Below are 16,994 nucleotides of genomic sequence, written 5' to 3'. Positions count from 1 at the left end.
TCAAGTACTCGCAGATACCAATTACCGATACTTTTTCTTAAAGGGACAGGTCACATTTTTTCTAAAGCAATACAAACTAATGCTTTAAGGTCACTTTCTTAATATGATTCATGAGATGACGCCGGCTTCCCGGCCAATCAGAATGCCGGGTGCTGCGTCATTACACGGCGCCCGGCTTCCGGATTTGCTAGCTTCCTGACCAATCGGGAAGCCGGGCAGCGCGTCATTGCACGCTACCCGGCTTCCTGATTGGCCGGGAAGTCGGCTCCATGCTCTCTCATCACAAGTGACGAGAGAGCATGGAGCCGTTTCCTGACCAATCAGGAAACCGGGCAGCGTGTAATGATGCGCTGCCCGGCTTCCTGATACAGGAAGTACTCGTGCTAGGCATCGGAGCATTTGGGCGAGTACGAGTACTCGCCAAAATACTCGGTATCGGCACTGATACCGATACTGGTATCGGTGCATCCCTAGTTGTAAGGTGTGTGGGCAGCTAAACACTTGTTCTCTGTAATGGGGATGATATGAAACACTTGTGGACACTTTGGTAATTGTGACATGTATTTTAGATGCTGCACGCTGACTTTTTGGTGCTTTCGGTGGTCCTGCAAATGTTAGGCATTACTTAAAAAAAGGGAAAACGAGACTTGGATCATGTGCTCTGTGTGTGCCTTGAAAAGCAGTACGACAAAGAGCTTATTTATGCTTTCAGTCTTGTTGAAAGTGTACATTTAAGTGGCTTTAAAAGTCTGCATGAATAAACATCTGACATCCCATAATATAAAGCAACAATATGGTTTTCAAAAAAACTCGACATTTTAACATACTAAAAGCTGTTCTTGTTTTCCAGTCAAGCGACTTTGCCTAGGTGGAGATAATATCCCCTCACTGATCAGACTACAACTTTGTACCTTTTGTAATAGGTCACATGCTATGAGGGTTCAGTAGGGGCTGATCTGTGTCAGACGTTTGTGACCTTAGGCAAGAACTGCACTGGCCTGTAAAAGAAGATATATATACTTACCTTTCTGGTGGCCTGTGTATTTAAATGTTGTCACTTTGCTGCTCCCTGGCCATCCACATACTTGCTCACCATCCATACACTGTGGTTACTCCTGCTGGCTTGTATATTTTGTAGTGACAGGGTCACTTTAAAAGCATTGTCAGGGGGAGTACTCTGATATATGTGAGAGATGATTACACATTACTCGGCATGTGTGCATGTAACATGAAATAACATATATGTCTGATTTAATACTGATTATTGTGAGTTCAGCGCCCCCAGCCCAGGGCTCATGTAACCTTGTGAGTTCAGCGCCCCCCAGCCTAGGGCTCATGTAACCTTGTGAGTTCAGCGCCCCCCCAGCCTAGGGCTCATGTAACCTTGTGAGTTCAGCGCCCCCCCAGCCTAGGGCTCATGTAACCTTGTGAGTTCAGCGCCCCCCCAGCCTAGGGCTCATGTAACCTTGTGAGCTCAGCGCCCCCATCCTAGGGCTCATGTAACCTTGTGAGTTCAGCGCCCCCCATCCTAGGGCTCGGGTAACCTTGTGAGCTCAGCGCCCCCCCAGCCCAGGGCTCATGTAACCTTGTGAGCTCGGCACCCCCCAGCCCAGGGCTCATGTAACCTTGTGAGCTCAGCTCCCCCCCAGCCTAGGGCTCATGTAACCTTGTGAGCTCAGCACCACCCAGCCTAGGGCTCATGTTACCTTGTGAGCTCAGCACCCTCCAGCCCAGGGCTCATGTAACCTTGTGAGCTCAGCGCCCCCCATCCTAGGGCTCATGTAACCTTGTGAGCTCAGTGCCCCCCCCAGCCCAGGGTTCATGTAACCTTGTGAGCTCAGCACCCCCCAGCCCAGGGCTCATGTAACCTTGTGAGCTCAGCTCCCGCCCAGCCCAGGGTTCATGTAACCTTGTGAGCTCAACACCCTCCAGCCCAGGGCTCATGTAAATTTCTGAACTCAGAGCCCCCCAGGCTAAGGATCGGGTAACCTTGTGAGCTCAGAGCCCCCCAGCCTAGGGCTCAGGTAACCCTGTCAGCTTAGAGCCCCCCAGCCTAGCATAGGGCTCAGGTAACCCTGTCAGCTTAGAGCCCCCCAGCCTAGCATAGGGCTCGGGTAACCTTGTGAGCTCAGCACCCCCCAGCCTAGGGCTCATGTTACCTTGTGAGTTCAGCGCCCCCCATCCTAGGGCTCGGGTAACCTTGTGAGCTCAGCGCCCCCCCAGCCCAGGGCTCATGTAACCTTGTGAGCTCGGCACCCCCCAGCCCAGGGCTCATGTAACCTTGTGAGCTCAGCTCCCCCCCAGCCTAGGGCTCATGTAACCTTGTGAGCTCAGCACCACCCAGCCTAGGGCTCATGTTACCTTGTGAGCTCAGCACCCTCCAGCCCAGGGCTCATGTAACCTTGTGAGCTCAGCGCCCCCCATCCTAGGGCTCATGTAACCTTGTGAGCTCAGTGCCCCCCCCAGCCCAGGGTTCATGTAACCTTGTGAGCTCGGCACCCCCCAGCCCAGGGCTCATGTAACCTTGTGAGCTCAGCTCCCGCCCAGCCCAGGGTTCATGTAACCTTGTGAGCTCAACACCCTCCAGCCCAGGGCTCATGTAAATTTCTGAACTCAGAGCCCCCCAGGCTAAGGATCGGGTAACCTTGTGAGCTCAGAGCCCCCCAGCCTAGGGCTCAGGTAACCCTGTCAGCTTAGAGCCCCCCAGCCTAGCATAGGGCTCGGGTAACCTTGTGAGCTCAGCACCCTCCAGCCCAGGGCTCATGTAACCTTGTGAGCTCAGCGCCCCCCATCCTAGGGCTCATGTAACCTTGTGAGCTCAGCGCCCCCCATCCTTGGGCTCGGGTAACCTTGTGAGCTCAGCGCCCCCCCAGCCTAGGGCTCATGTAAACTTCTGAACTCAGAGCCCCCCAGGCTAAGGATCGGGTAACCTTGTGAGCTCAGAGCCCCCCAGCCTAGGGCTCAGGTAACCCTGTCAGCTTAGAGCCCCCCAGCCTAGCATAGGGCTCAGGTAACCCTGTCAGCTTAGAGCCCCCAGCCTAGCATAGGGCTCAGGTAACCTTGTGAACTCAGAGCCGCCCAGTTTAGAGATCAGGGTAACCTTATGAGCTCAGAGCCTCCCGAGCCTCCCAACCAGGGGGTTAAGGTAACCTTATGAGCTCAGAGCCCCCCAACCAAGGGGTTAAGGCAACCTTATGAGCTCAGAGCACCCCAGCCTGGGGGTTAAGTTAACCTTGTGAACTCAAAGCCCCCCGGCCTAGGGCTCAGGTAACTTCGTGAGCTCAGAGTTCCCCAGCCTAGAGCTCAGGTAACCTTAAGAGCTCAGCGCCCCACCCCAGCCTAGGGCTCGGGTAACCTTGTGAGCTCAGCACCCCCCAGCCTAGAGCTCAATTAACCTTATGAGCTCAAAGCCCCCCAGCCTGGGAGGTTAAGGTAACTTTGTGAGCTCAGAGCCCCCCAGTTTAGGACTCAAGGTAACCTTATGAGCTCAGAGCCCCCCAGCCTGGGGTTAAGGTAATCTTGTGAGCTTGGAGCCTCCCAGACTAGGGCTCAGGTAAACTTGAGAGCTTGGAGCCTCCCAGCCCGGGGCTCAGGTAACCTTATGAGCCACTGCATATTTAGTGTTGTGTCAACAGATCTGGCTTTCTTTTTAATTCTGTCATTACCTGTATTCTGTTCATTTGTATAGGGAAATTCTTGTGTTTCCTACTGCATGTAATGTATTTGTAATCTTCAAAACCAGTGTTGCCTAATTATTTCGAAACCTAGAAATGTAACTAACGGACATTACACAGTTACCTAGCAAGGAACTATACAAATACATAGATATATAGTGGAAAATTACTGTCAAAGAGCAACCTGAAAATACCGGGCAGTTATACAACTGCATGTTTTATGAATTTTTCAAAAGAAATCACTGAACATGTGACTTGTTTTTCTGGGGTTCATACCTACGTGTTAGGAAATATGTGCATTTTAACACAATAATATATATTTATTGTTGATTTGATCGTAACTTGACCCAACATTTTTATAATTTTTTCCACATTCACAAACACTGATTTCAAAGAAGATTCACCAGGTAAAAAATGCAACAAACAACTTTTTTCCCCCAACATGTGTTCTTCAATGGGAACAATTCTGAAATTCTCCTAACATAATCTTTTTATTTTTGTCTTGCAAAACATTCAAACTTTTACCTAGTTTGGAGTGGGAGATGTGTATTTTAAAGTACTTTTTTTTTTTTTTAAGTTTTGAAGCTGTATATTTTTCTGGTTTTTGATACCAGCCCACATGCCCTTTAGCATTGGGGTGGGGTAGGGTTGCTACAATTTGTTTTCAAGTGCAACCCGAACACTCTAGCGACGCACAGACATTTTTTGGGAGAATGAGTTGCGGCTTATTTATATGTAAATATCACAGTTGAGACTATTTTCAGTGGGGAGCCAGTAGCCCCTCTCTTACCCTGTCTGCCTGACATCTTGTATCCGGGTTTCTGCTGCCATGACACCCGGACACAGCATTCAAAAGCCGGACTGTCCGGGTGAATCCTGGACAGGTGGCAACCCTGGGGTGGGGGTGTTTTTAACCCCTTAAGGACAAAGGCCTTCTTTAAGTTTTTGTTGAAAAGTTCAAAGAGTTTTACCCCATGTGTGGCGCTCATCAGAGGTGGGGTGAGTGGCGGTACTAGGTGGGTACCCCGTTTGTGATTGGAGCGTGACATTTTTTTTATGTGGAAATGTTGAAAGAGGGGGCGGGGGGGTAGGTTGGGGGTTTAATTTGGTAGGCAGATAGAAGCGTCTTTATTGCTCTGTGGGTGTGCAGCTTCCATGGTGTTCGGACCGTGGTGTCCAACAGGTGTGCTAGAAGGAAACAAAAATTGGAGAACGGAAGCGCCACTACCTGGCGCAATAAATATGGTGAAGCCGGGTGAGAGGGATAGGTGATGTACTCACCTATGATAGGTCGATCATTCGCTTTTACGAAGGCCGTGAGGTGGAGTGGAGTAGTGGTGGGAGACGATTCCTCTTAGGATGGGTGGTGTGGTGGTATAACCAGGTTGGGCAGATGTAAACACAGAAATAGCAAGGGGAGATGAGATGGGTGAGCAAAGGGAGAAAGAGATTCTGTAACTCACCGCAAGGAAAGTGAAGGCTGGCTCTCAACGACGATGGTAGGCTCCTGTGGTGCCTGGGTAGAAGGCTGTGGGATGATCCTCTGAATGAGTGCTGGCGTGGCTGTCCTGCTGGACGTCTGCATGGTCCAGCGCTGGGGAGAGACGCGGTGCTGGAGGGTGGGTGGTACAGCTGCCGAGGTGTTACGATGTCCCCTTGTGTTGTGACATGCCTGCTGTAGGGGATGAGTGTGGATCCGGAGAGGAGGCGGAGGTGGATACACGCTGGGGCCTCCTGTACTCACCTATCCCTCTCACCCGGCTTCACCATATTTATTGCGCCAGGTAGTGGCGCTTCCGTTCTCCAATTTTTGTTTCCTTTAAGTTTTTGTTCACATGTTATAATCCACATTTTAGGCCTGAAAATTACTTAAAGCCCCCAAACATTATATATTTTCTGAAAGCCAAGACCCTATAGAATAAAATGTTGGCAGTTGCAAATTTTTATGGTGCACAACTTTAGCGCAACGTATTATCAAACACCAAAATTTAGTGAAAAATACACTTGTTAGATTTAGTGCCCCAAAACACAATATAAAACCATTTGTTTTGCTCAAATATAAAAAGATGAGGTTACAACGAGTAAATAGATACCTAACATGCCCAGGTTAAACATTGTGTGCCTCTGTGAAACTGCGACAGAATTCAGTACCCCAAAAAGTTGATAGACAACGCTTTAGACAACGCTTCAGAAGCCCCCACAGGTCATCAGTTTAGAGATACGCGGCCCCAGAATTATTGCTCTGGCGTGCAAGACGATACCCAACATGTGCAGCGCAATCGTCGTAGGTGCTCCCGACACGTGTTTATGTGACGACGGTCATGCTCGCAGGGGCGGGAGACTTAAAACATTTGTTTTATTATTTTTACATTTAATTTATTTTATATTTTTAAAACTTTTTTTTTAAAATACTTTAATTGCTATCACATAGGAGGGCTTACAAGCCCCCCATGGGATAGCATATTGGTGGTGACAGGTCCACTTTAAGGTAATACTGGGGGTCCAAAAGACGCCTAGTATCACCTCTCTACTTTAAATAAGCTACTGAAGTGCAGATCTTCAGGAGCCCAGCAATAACAGCTATGGGACTGGAAGTGATGCAATACGCATCTCTCCGGTCCCAAAGAAAGGGGAGGAAAGGGGTGAACGTCCGGGGATCAGGGGAGGGACTGGATTCCCCCCTCCCCGCTCCGATCCTCCAGCGTATTTCGACAAAAGTAAATTTTTCAGTTGGGTTTTGTCGAATAGTGGCTACAGCAAATCACATAAAGTCATTACACAAGGTCCCCGAGACAAAAAAAAAACCTTCTGGAGCCCGCAGTTCTCCACTTACATTGTTTAAAATTTGATTTGAAGTGCTAATCGAACAAATATGTCTACCAAACCATGATTCCACTTAAAGGCATAAATAAACTCAAAAAGTGAAGATCTACTATGTTATATAGCCTAATCAGTACTCTGAAAAATGTATTTGTTGTAACTTTGAATTCCTTCTAAAAATTAACAGCACACTTCCTGATGTGCCAGGGTGACTAGCCACTCCTGTGCCTACAGCTTCATATCTGTATATATGTAGTGTGAGATCTAAGTAGACGTGTGAATTGAAATTTGTACGAATATCGGCAGATTAAGTCTGAATTTCTGAATGAAAGAAATAATGAATCTGAATGAATTTTCCAATAACAAAATTTGGATGCATCCAAAATTATTTCCAAATGTTGTTCGGATGAACTTTTGTGGTTAAACATTGAAATAAAAAAAACAGCGTGGTTCCCTTCCTCAATTCATACCAGACCCAATCCCAACGAACTCTCGTCACAAAATGCTATCGAATATCAACAGAGGTGTGTCAGTAGCTGTAGCTCGCGGTATACTGAGCTTAGGGTGACGGGAGGACGCTAGTTTGTGTCCTCCCGTTACCCTAAGGAGAACTATGGGGAAAAGCCCTGACCCCATAGTTCTCCTTTAATGTAACATCATTTAGCATTGATAGTGACACACTACAGCAGTGATATATAGGTGAAAAAACTGTATCGCATAGTGATGGTGTATCAGAATGTTATGAGTTTATGAGCTGGAGTGTTTTTACCTTTACATAATCTCTGGTGCTTTTACTGTTTTTATTTTCAGGGACATTCGGTTAACAAAATGTGAAACTTTTTGTTTTTAATGGAAAGTCAGTTCTATTTTTACTCCATAAGAGGTGTTTTCAGCAATGTGTCTTCAGTATTCCCCACGTTTTCTCATGTGTTCTTTCATGCTTCTATCACATCCTTTTCATGACTCATAATATTCTTTCACAAAGCATACAACCAACTAATGAACATATGCTTATGTGCACCTATCAGGTTAAGGTTTCCATGCATGTCTCGTTTTTTTTAGTAATTTCTAGTCTACGAGTAGGTTATTTCATAGTAGAAGTTATTTCAAATCAGATAATCTCAAGAACCCCAAAACAGTATAAGGGTTTGTGTTTAAGGGCTTCAGCACTGCTTCTCTCCCTATACAATCTATGGGAATACAACAGCAGCTGAGTCAGGTCAACTGCAGACCAAATGCACCTGCAATACAAATTGATTTCAAAAGCAAGCTTCATTTGCCCATCAACGTCAATAGACACTGTGTGTGTGTGTGTGTGTCTGTGTGTGTGTGTGTGTGTGTAAAGCTTTCTTTCACAAGATTTTGACTACTACGTTTGTTGTGAGTTATATTTTAATAAAAATGTAAAGCCAATTGTCGTCAGGCCTCTATTTTCTGCCCAATACCTAAGGCAGCAGGGGAAGGCATAGCTATGAATGTCCATAAGCCTTGGCATGCCAGGCAAAGGTTTCCATCGCACCACCTGCATTTACTGCTAGTGAACCGCAGTCCAAAAAATACCAGTAGTACCCAGGGCCGGATTTCCCACAAGGGCAACCAAGGCCCGGCCTTGGGGCAGCAGGGAGTAGAGGGGCAGCAGGGGTGTGGAATTCCTATCTCCCAACACCCTGGACATGCAGTTGTTTTCTACATTTAGCCTTGCTTTGGACAAGCAGAGCTAAATGTACAGCCACTGCTTGTTTTGTACAAGTGATCTCAGTGATGTTGCCAAAATTAAATTGTATGCAGCCTGCAGGTCTGCCATTCTCACTTGGGGGGTTTGGCTGGTAGAGGGGGGGCGCATTGAGGAACCTGGCCTTGGGGCAGCAGAGAGACTAAATCTGGCCATGGTAGTACCAACTTTAGTTTTTAGAGGAAAGCCGCATCTAGCAGTTTCACCAGCTATGTAGATAAATCATGATTAACTTGTACAAGAAAAGGTTTTTTGCACATAGCGTGATTAAAACTTTTGATTCCTGCCAGAGTTACCAGTGTCTCTTAATTTCCACAGACATGGTCTTCATCGTTTTTTCTCCTGCCGCGGGATTGCACTGGCTGTACAGTACTTCTGGGACAAAGGACATCGCGATATCACGGTTTTTGTGCCCCAGTGGAGGATGAAAAAGGATATTAAAGCTAAAGGTATACTTCTTTGAACTAATTGTTCACCAGTAACTCCGCTTTCAAATCTTTCACTACCATATCCGCTAACTAAAAATGTTTAGGAATGCTGTGTTTTCAAGTTGTTTACTAAACAGTACATAGGCGTTAGAAGCCCGTCCAATGATCCACATTGTTCCAGATAAGGAAATGATTTACTTTATATGAGTTACAAGCATTTACCATCAGCTGAGGCTTGCTGGAAGGGGGAGCAATCAGATAGAAGGCATAGCTATAAATGGATGTAAACCATGGCATGCCAGGCAAAAGTTTCCATCCCACCACCTTGCTCATTCTTTATATGAGTCACCAGCAGATAACATCAGCTGAGGCTTGTTGGAAGGGGGAGCAATTGCATAGACTGGAAATCCTTGTCTGATCACAGCTGTTTCCTCCCTGATAAGGCAACACCAGCGGTATCTGCAGCATGTCTTCTCCAATTAGCCTAAACATGAATGAAGTCATAAGGGGGGAATTTCTCAAAACCGGAGCAGACAGAATCTGGAGCAGTTGCCCATAGTAACTGATCAGTTTCTCTCTTCAGTTTGTTCAGTTAAAATTTGAAAATGAAAGATGAAAGCTGATTGGTTGCCATGGGTAACTGCTCTAGACTCGGTCTGCTCCAGTTTTGATAAATTCCCCTCAATAGGTCCACATGCAAGGACCTGGTAGCCAGTATAAACACTTCGAGGTGGTCAAATAAATCATACTTTTACCAACTGCCTTCTGAAATCTAGGGAAGCCTAGATTCTGAAAACCTACTGGCATGAGTATTAAAATATTCAAGATATAGAAATAATTGTTGCCACCTATTATATTAGTTTATTTATATTTTTCCAGGCTTTTACAAGACTTTGGGGACACATTTATAAATGAGTGAACGTAACATTCAGCATTTACTGCATTTGAATAACTCCCTGTCATTTTAAACACACGCACCAGGAAGATTCACCTGCACTGAATGTTTGGTGATTGTCACATTTACTGCTTTATAAATATACCCCTTTATGATGTTTTTTTTAAATATTTTCCTCATTCCTCTACCTATTTATCTGATTTTATTGTACATGACCCTTGGATTAAGGAAGATGTAAATAGTGCTGCAGATGTGCATGATCCAAGGGTCAGTTCTTGAGTTGTATCATAACAGTGTTACCCTAGATCAGGCATGTCGGACCGTGGGCTTAATTTATAGGAATAAATCTAAAAGGGGCCACATTGTCTGAGCGCCACACCTACTTAAGAGTGTAGCACTGTGGTATTAAACATTAGAGTAACAATTGCAACAACATTTCATAGCAGGGACATGGAGCATAAAATACTGGCTGCAAGGAAGAGAGGCACTTATTAAGTGGAGGACAGCAAGGGCCATGTTGCTGTTAAAAAAAAACAAAAAACGAAGCCCTTTGCTGCAAAGTATTCAATGAATACTTTTCCTGTGCTGCCAATTTCAGCTTTTTTTTGCATTTCTAAACTTACTGAAATGTCTCTAGCATTTGGCACACTGCTGTGCATTGTTGCTCCTTCCACCGGCCTCTAAGTCACTATTGGAACTATAGAATGCAGTTATTATGGGAGTATTTTAATTGCCATACACAGTAACTATGTTCAGACAATGGAAGCAGTTAATACTTTATACTCAGAACATAGTCACTTCATTTAGAATCGGCTCTATAGGTCTAAACATGGTTATATAGGTAAAAAATGCAGACATCCACTACATTCAACCGTAACATAATGTATCTGCCTGTGCAATACAGGTCTCAGATTTTCTCATTATGTCAGTCAGATTTATTAAAAATAGTGAGCAAATTATTATTGAATGTGGAATATAACAAATCTATATTATACTTTTCTACAATTCTTTTTGTTGTCTCTTTAAAATAATCATGCTTGGGCAGCAAATATTAGCATTTTTTTGGGAAGCTGATGTTACAGATGTCATTTATCCAGGTCTTGTTAAATGATCAGGCTTTTCTTTATCCTTTTAGGCTCTACTGCCCTCTATTGGTAGATATAGTGCTACTGTCCAATCTTCTCTCACTGCAGCTGCACATAATAAATGTGCTAAAAAATTTGTATCTGTGGTTTGCAGCTGACTTCCACTGCAGAGGGTGTCGCGACCCACTTTTGGGTCGCGACCCACGAGTTGAGAACCACTGTTCTAGAGTATATGAGCTATTACATCTTACAATTACTTGAAGTTGATGACCTGCACGTGATATGTGCTACTCCTGATATCCATCTAGCTGGATACTGGCATTCTGTGTAGAGGAGCGGGTGGACTTACGTGAAATCAGGAGAAACCGTAACATCATGGGTATTGCCATTTTGTGTAGGACAACTGGAATCTGATTGCTGTGGGCAACTCCACTTTCTCACATTTCTACTATCCATGCATCATCAGCCCATCTCTCAGAAATAAAAATGTATTTCCAGTAATGTAGGAAAAGATATTTAACTATGTATGGTTCATAAAAAATGATGCTTGCTTCCAAAAAGCTGGTCCTCATACTCGTTGTTTGAATGAGCCAGTGGATGCAAGCAATATAATAACATCATTTTGTCCTTTGCTTATATACATTGAAGATGTATGGCTGATAAATATGATTCCAAAAAAGAAGAAAACTTTAGTCATGTCAATCCTGCAGATCCAATTGTCACTGAACTACTGTCTGGTTTTCCCGTCTGCTCTCCTTTACACTAGGTATGCACCGATACTAAGTACAGTACTCGGTACAAGTACAGATACTTTTCCAGCTCCAAGACTAGACTAGAGAAAAATTCAAATAGTTAGGAGGCAACTGTCATTGTTAAGGAGCACACGGAGCTCCTGGGATTTGTACATCTCTGTTTTAATGTATGATTTTGTTTTTATAAATAAAGGGATACACAGATACCAGTTTTGCGAGTACAAGTACTGATACTTGTCCAAGTACTGATACATTTGTGTTTATTGTCATGTCAGTTTTTATAAAACAATACAATGATTTCAGGACAGTGGTGGAGCGCCAGATTTAGGTCCCAGCTGCAACCTATGCAACCCTGGTAGTTCTCGTGAAAATGCCAAGTATCTGCACTGGTACTCGAAAAGTATCTGTGCATCCCTACTTTACACTCATTTCGTATGGAAAATGCTGACATCTTACTCTTCACCTACACGAAAGGACAATGAGTGTCCACAACACTCCTAATACCCTAGCTGCTCAGGCTCATTGCTTAGGGGTAGTACTTGATTCTACTTTCTTCCCTCACTCACTAACCAATTCCTGTTGTCTCTAAAAACATATCCGACATCCATTCCTTTCTCACACGTGTTACCACTAATTTGCTGGTGCATAGCCTCATTATATCCAAGCTTGAATTCTGTAGCAGAAGCAGTCTGGTGTCACTCCATTCTATTATTGCCATTTTGTGTAGGACAACTGGAATCTGATTGCTGTGGGCAACTCCACTTTCTCACATTTCTACTATCCATGCATCATCAGCCCATCTCTCAGAAATAAAAATGTATTTCCAGTAATGTAGGAAAAGATATTTAACTATGTATGGTTCATAAAAAATGATGCTTGCTTCCAAAAAGCTGGTCCTCATACTCGTTGTTTGAATGAGCCAGTGGATGCAAGCAATATAATAACATCATTTTGTCCTTTGCTTATATACATTGAAGATGTATGGCTGATAAATATGATTCCAAAAAAGAAGAAAACTTTAGTCATGTCAATCCTGCAGATCCAATTGTCACTGAACTACTGTCTGGTTTTCCCGTCTGCTCTCCTTTACACTAGGTATGCACCGATACTAAGTACAGTACTCGGTACAAGTACAGATACTTTTCCAGCTCCAAGACTAGACTAGAGAAAAATTCAAATAGTTAGGAGGCAACTGTCATTGTTAAGGAGCACACGGAGCTCCTGGGATTTGTACATCTCTGTTTTAATGTATGATTTTGTTTTTATAAATAAAGGGATACACAGATACCAGTTTTGCGAGTACAAGTACTGATACTTGTCCAAGTACTGATACATTTGTGTTTATTGTCATGTCAGTTTTTATAAAACAATACAATGATTTCAGGACAGTGGTGGAGCGCCAGATTTAGGTCCCAGCTGCAACCTATGCAACCCTGGTAGTTCTCGTGAAAATGCCAAGTATCTGCACTGGTACTCGAAAAGTATCTGTGCATCCCTACTTTACACTCATTTCGTATGGAAAATGCTGACATCTTACTCTTCACCTACACGAAAGGACAATGAGTGTCCACAACACTCCTAATACCCTAGCTGCTCAGGCTCATTGCTTAGGGGTAGTACTTGATTCTACTTTCTTCCCTCACTCACTAACCAATTCCTGTTGTCTCTAAAAACATATCCGACATCCATTCCTTTCTCACACGTGTTACCACTAATTTGCTGGTGCATAGCCTCATTATATCCAAGCTTGAATTCTGTAGCAGAAGCAGTCTGGTGTCACTCCATTCTATACTTAAAGTGTCTCTAAATCCAAAACCCAAAATAAAATATATTGCAGCTTACCAATCATTAGATGTGGTGGCTGCGTTAGTTCCTTTTTTAGGCGTATTTGTTCCTGTATTTTCATCTGGTGATCCGGCCAGTAATACACTTTCTGCCTTAGGGCAGATCTATGCTATAGAGTAGCAATGGAGCCACTCTTGGACAACACCATTGTCAACAAGTTGAGAGGGTAGCGTTTGATGAACTAGGACTTGACTAACAAATTAAATCCAAAGTCCAGCTTACGCTTTACAGCAACAGTTTTTTTTTCCTTTTGGGATAACGGTTTTACATAAATGAAAAAAGCTGACCATTGTAAATACCCCTGTCAAAAAACGAATACAGTCACCACATTTAAGGAACGGTAGGCTAGTTGCTTTAAAGCCCAATTGAACAGTTGGGCTACATTCCAGGTGCATCAAAAAAAAAGTTGTTCATACAGTTTGTTTTCTGTCTAAAGCAAATATAGTCTAGCTCAGTAGAAAAACCTGTGCCCTGAGAGCAGCTGCAGATTGAGACCCTTGCTGTCTATATAGAAGCAGTGGTCTCTCTGTAAAGGTCAGACATACCCCTTACTGAGTCAGACTTATAATTCTGCAATCATCAAAGCTCATGCTCCCTGTTGATTGGTCAGAACTGGTTCTGACTCGGCAGGGAGCATATTGGACCTCTGCAGAGAGACCAATGCTTTCATACAGAGAAGCATGGGTCCAACTCGGCAGACTTTGAACACCTTTTGTTTTTATGCATCTGGAATGCATTTAGCTAATTTAAAATGATAAAATTCCTCGTTAATTGAATTTACACACATATAAAACAGGGTGTGCACACTGGGAGAGTGACCCCAGACCCAAAAGGATCTATAAAAATATATATATATATAAATAGGGATGCACCAATAAAGATACTATTATCGGTATCGATATCGATGCTCTGATACTTACCTCCAATACCAGAACTTCTGGTCAGAGGGAAATCTCCCTCTGACCAGCAGTGCCGAGGGAGCATGGAGCTGGCTTCCTTTACAATTAGTAAGCCAGGCGGTGGGTTATGACCCGCCTCTCGGCTTCCTGATTTGGCTAGGAAGTCGGCTTCACTTGTTGTTAGGCAGTCTCGCTTCCTAACCAATCGGGAAGCTGGGCGGCACGTAATGACCCACCTCCAGGCTTCCAGATGGGTTAGGAAGCCAGGCTGCCTAGGAACAAGTGAAGCCAGCTTCCTAGTCAATCAGGAAGCCGGGCGGCATGTCATGACTTGCGTCACAGCTTCCTGACTGTCACGCTACCTAGTAACAAGTGACGCCAGCTTCTTAGCCAATCAGGAACCTGGGAGGTGGGTCATGACGTGTCGGCTGGCTTCCTGATTGACTACGAAGCCAGCTTCACCTGTTGCTAGGCAACCTGGCTTCCTGACCAATCAGGAAGCTGGATGGCACCTCATGACTCGCCGCTCGGCTTCCTGATTGGTCAGGAAGAGTGCCGAAGCATGATCCGCCGCCTGAGTTCCTGATAATCTGGGCACACGGCACCGGTCCTAGGTAGCAGCAAGTACAGAAAAAAAAAGTATCTGTACTCGATACCGAAAAAACGGTATGGGTGCATCACTAATAAATATATATAGTAAAAAACACAGTCACAGGATACAAAATCGAGTGTCAGTTCCAAGGTGTCGTAAATAATCCACATCCTTGCAGCTCCTAACATAGTACATCTCAGAAGTACTGTACACGGCAACAACAAAAAGAAAAGGAATCACACTTACAAGCAATGTCTAGTGAGATCACAAGAGGCTGACAAAACGCCCTTATTATTAGCTGGCTTATGGGGAGGAAAGGTCCAAAGAGCAACCCAGGCAAACAAAAACTAATAGAGAATGCAAAGACATAGCGTTGCTAACTGTGACAGCCTATAGACCGGTGTAGACTTTACACTCCAGATGCTGCCACTTGGCAGCATTAAAGATATACTCCACTAAAATGTTTGCAACCTGAATTTAAAATAATAATAAAAATAGTACATTATATATATATATTAATAGTACAAGGTGTGGGTGATGCACTATACCTATTCTAGGGACAGTGTGTTAGCTTAAATGTATTTTAACAATCCATGCAAACTTGTAATGTTTCCTTATGATGTAAATATACAGTTTTTCAGAGCCGAAAGTGATAAGGCATACACAATAGTTACTTTTTTATCTTTTTTTTTTTTTTCCCCAAATAGAGCAACACTTCCTGACAGAGCTAAATGATCTAGGTCTTCTATCCTTCACCCCCTCCAGAACCGTGGAAGGCAAAAGAATAACATCTTATGATGACAGGTAACAGCATTGTCACATGAACATGTCAGTCTTGTAAATGTATTCTATTTGGTATCATTTTTCTCCACATGACTCGCCCTCCCTTCTCTTTCCCTGTAGTCAAATATGTAGAATCTGTTGTTAAAGGAAAGTTAGACAGTAAATGTCTATTTAATCACTGATTTCAGTAGGTATGGAAGACAATTAAAACTATATGGAGGTTACTATCATTAAACAGGATAGAAGTTCCTGTATTTTTGTCACACTGGGAATTTCCAAGCAACAGCCCGTTGATCCTGACTTCAGTAGAAGGTGAACTTGTTATTCATAACAGCCAGCCTACCTACATTTTAGTGGTTGGATCATTTCCTACAATCGAGTATTTAATGTGGATGGGTGTTATGTAATGCAGACCAAAAGTCTAAATGTATATGTGTATAGTCCCATGGGTGACCCTACATCATAGTAAAAGGTTCCATAGATTGTTCAAAAAGAAATTTGACATTGTGACGATAAATATACCTAATGTAATTTCTAGCACTGGTCACAAACAGCCCAGGCAGGTTATCTATTCCATCTGTTTGAGAGAAGAATCTCAACATCCATCTCCCAAGGTGTACCTGGAAGACAGTGAGTAGTCTATGCCGCGTGTGGTCAGAAAGTGCGATAAATGCAACCTAAAACGATAAGATTTGGCACCATTTGCAGCATGTTGCCTATGTTGTCAGGTCATTTATTGAACAGTTTACTTTTTGAATTTAGTTTTTTTCAAAACCTGATGCACTGTCCTTCAACATAAGCTCTCTATTTGTGGTGATTCTGTATTTCAGACACAGTTTTGCTAATCTTGCAGGGTATATCCAACCATAACTTTTGGGAATCCAATTAAAGGAGGTTGAGTATTAGGGCTTGATCACACCATGTCCGTTGAGCTGCCTTTTTTTTTGCACAAACCGCTGCACATATATGAAATGAACAGGACACATAGAAAACATGCAGGATGAACTATTACTGGTGATCTCCAAACTTCTACTTTGCTTATAATTGTTACAGCAAGTATTCTACACATAAGATCATTTTATTGTCCATCTATGAACTGCTTGTGTCCCTTTTTGAGGAAAATGGTAAAGGTGGCATATTGCTTTACCATAAGATTTGTTAATAGTTTATTCTGACAATAATATCTAAAGTCCAAGCCTTCGTATTAAATAAGCTCAAATAATAAGATGATAAATAGTTAGGTTTTCCATAATCTAATGAAATCAGAGTTTTCCAGAATCAAATTATTCTTTACGGTCTGAAAAGTGGGTGGGCGTATTCCTTTACCATAATATTTGTTAATCATTTATTCGGACAATAATATCCAAAGTTCGATCCCTAGTATTAAATAAGCTCCAATAATAAGATGATAAATAGGTTTTCCATAATCTAAAGGAATCAGAGTTTTGCAGAATCAAATTATTCTTTACTGTCTGAAACGTGGGAGGGT

At 43.4% G+C, this 16,994-nt stretch overlaps 1 protein-coding gene across 1 annotated transcript in view; it reads left to right on the top strand.

Moving 5' to 3' along the window:
• LOC108788453 (protein KHNYN-like) overlaps positions 1-16,994 on the top strand; it is a 32,601-nt gene that overhangs the window by 13,584 nt on the left and 2,023 nt on the right. The window contains exons 4-5 of the mRNA XM_018558209.1: positions 8,545-8,675; positions 15,430-15,526. Of these exons, the coding sequence (XP_018413711.1) occupies positions 8,545-8,675; positions 15,430-15,526 (228 nt within the window). The remainder of the gene's footprint in view (positions 1-8,544; positions 8,676-15,429; positions 15,527-16,994) is intronic.

This window comes from Nanorana parkeri, unplaced genomic scaffold (genome assembly GCF_000935625.1).
Source record: "Nanorana parkeri isolate BGI_ZX_2015 unplaced genomic scaffold, ASM93562v1 scaffold325, whole genome shotgun sequence".
NCBI classification, from domain to species: domain Eukaryota; kingdom Metazoa; phylum Chordata; class Amphibia; order Anura; family Dicroglossidae; genus Nanorana; species Nanorana parkeri.
The sequence above is the reverse complement of the archived record's forward strand: the minus strand, read 5'-3'. Positions and strand labels throughout refer to the sequence as shown.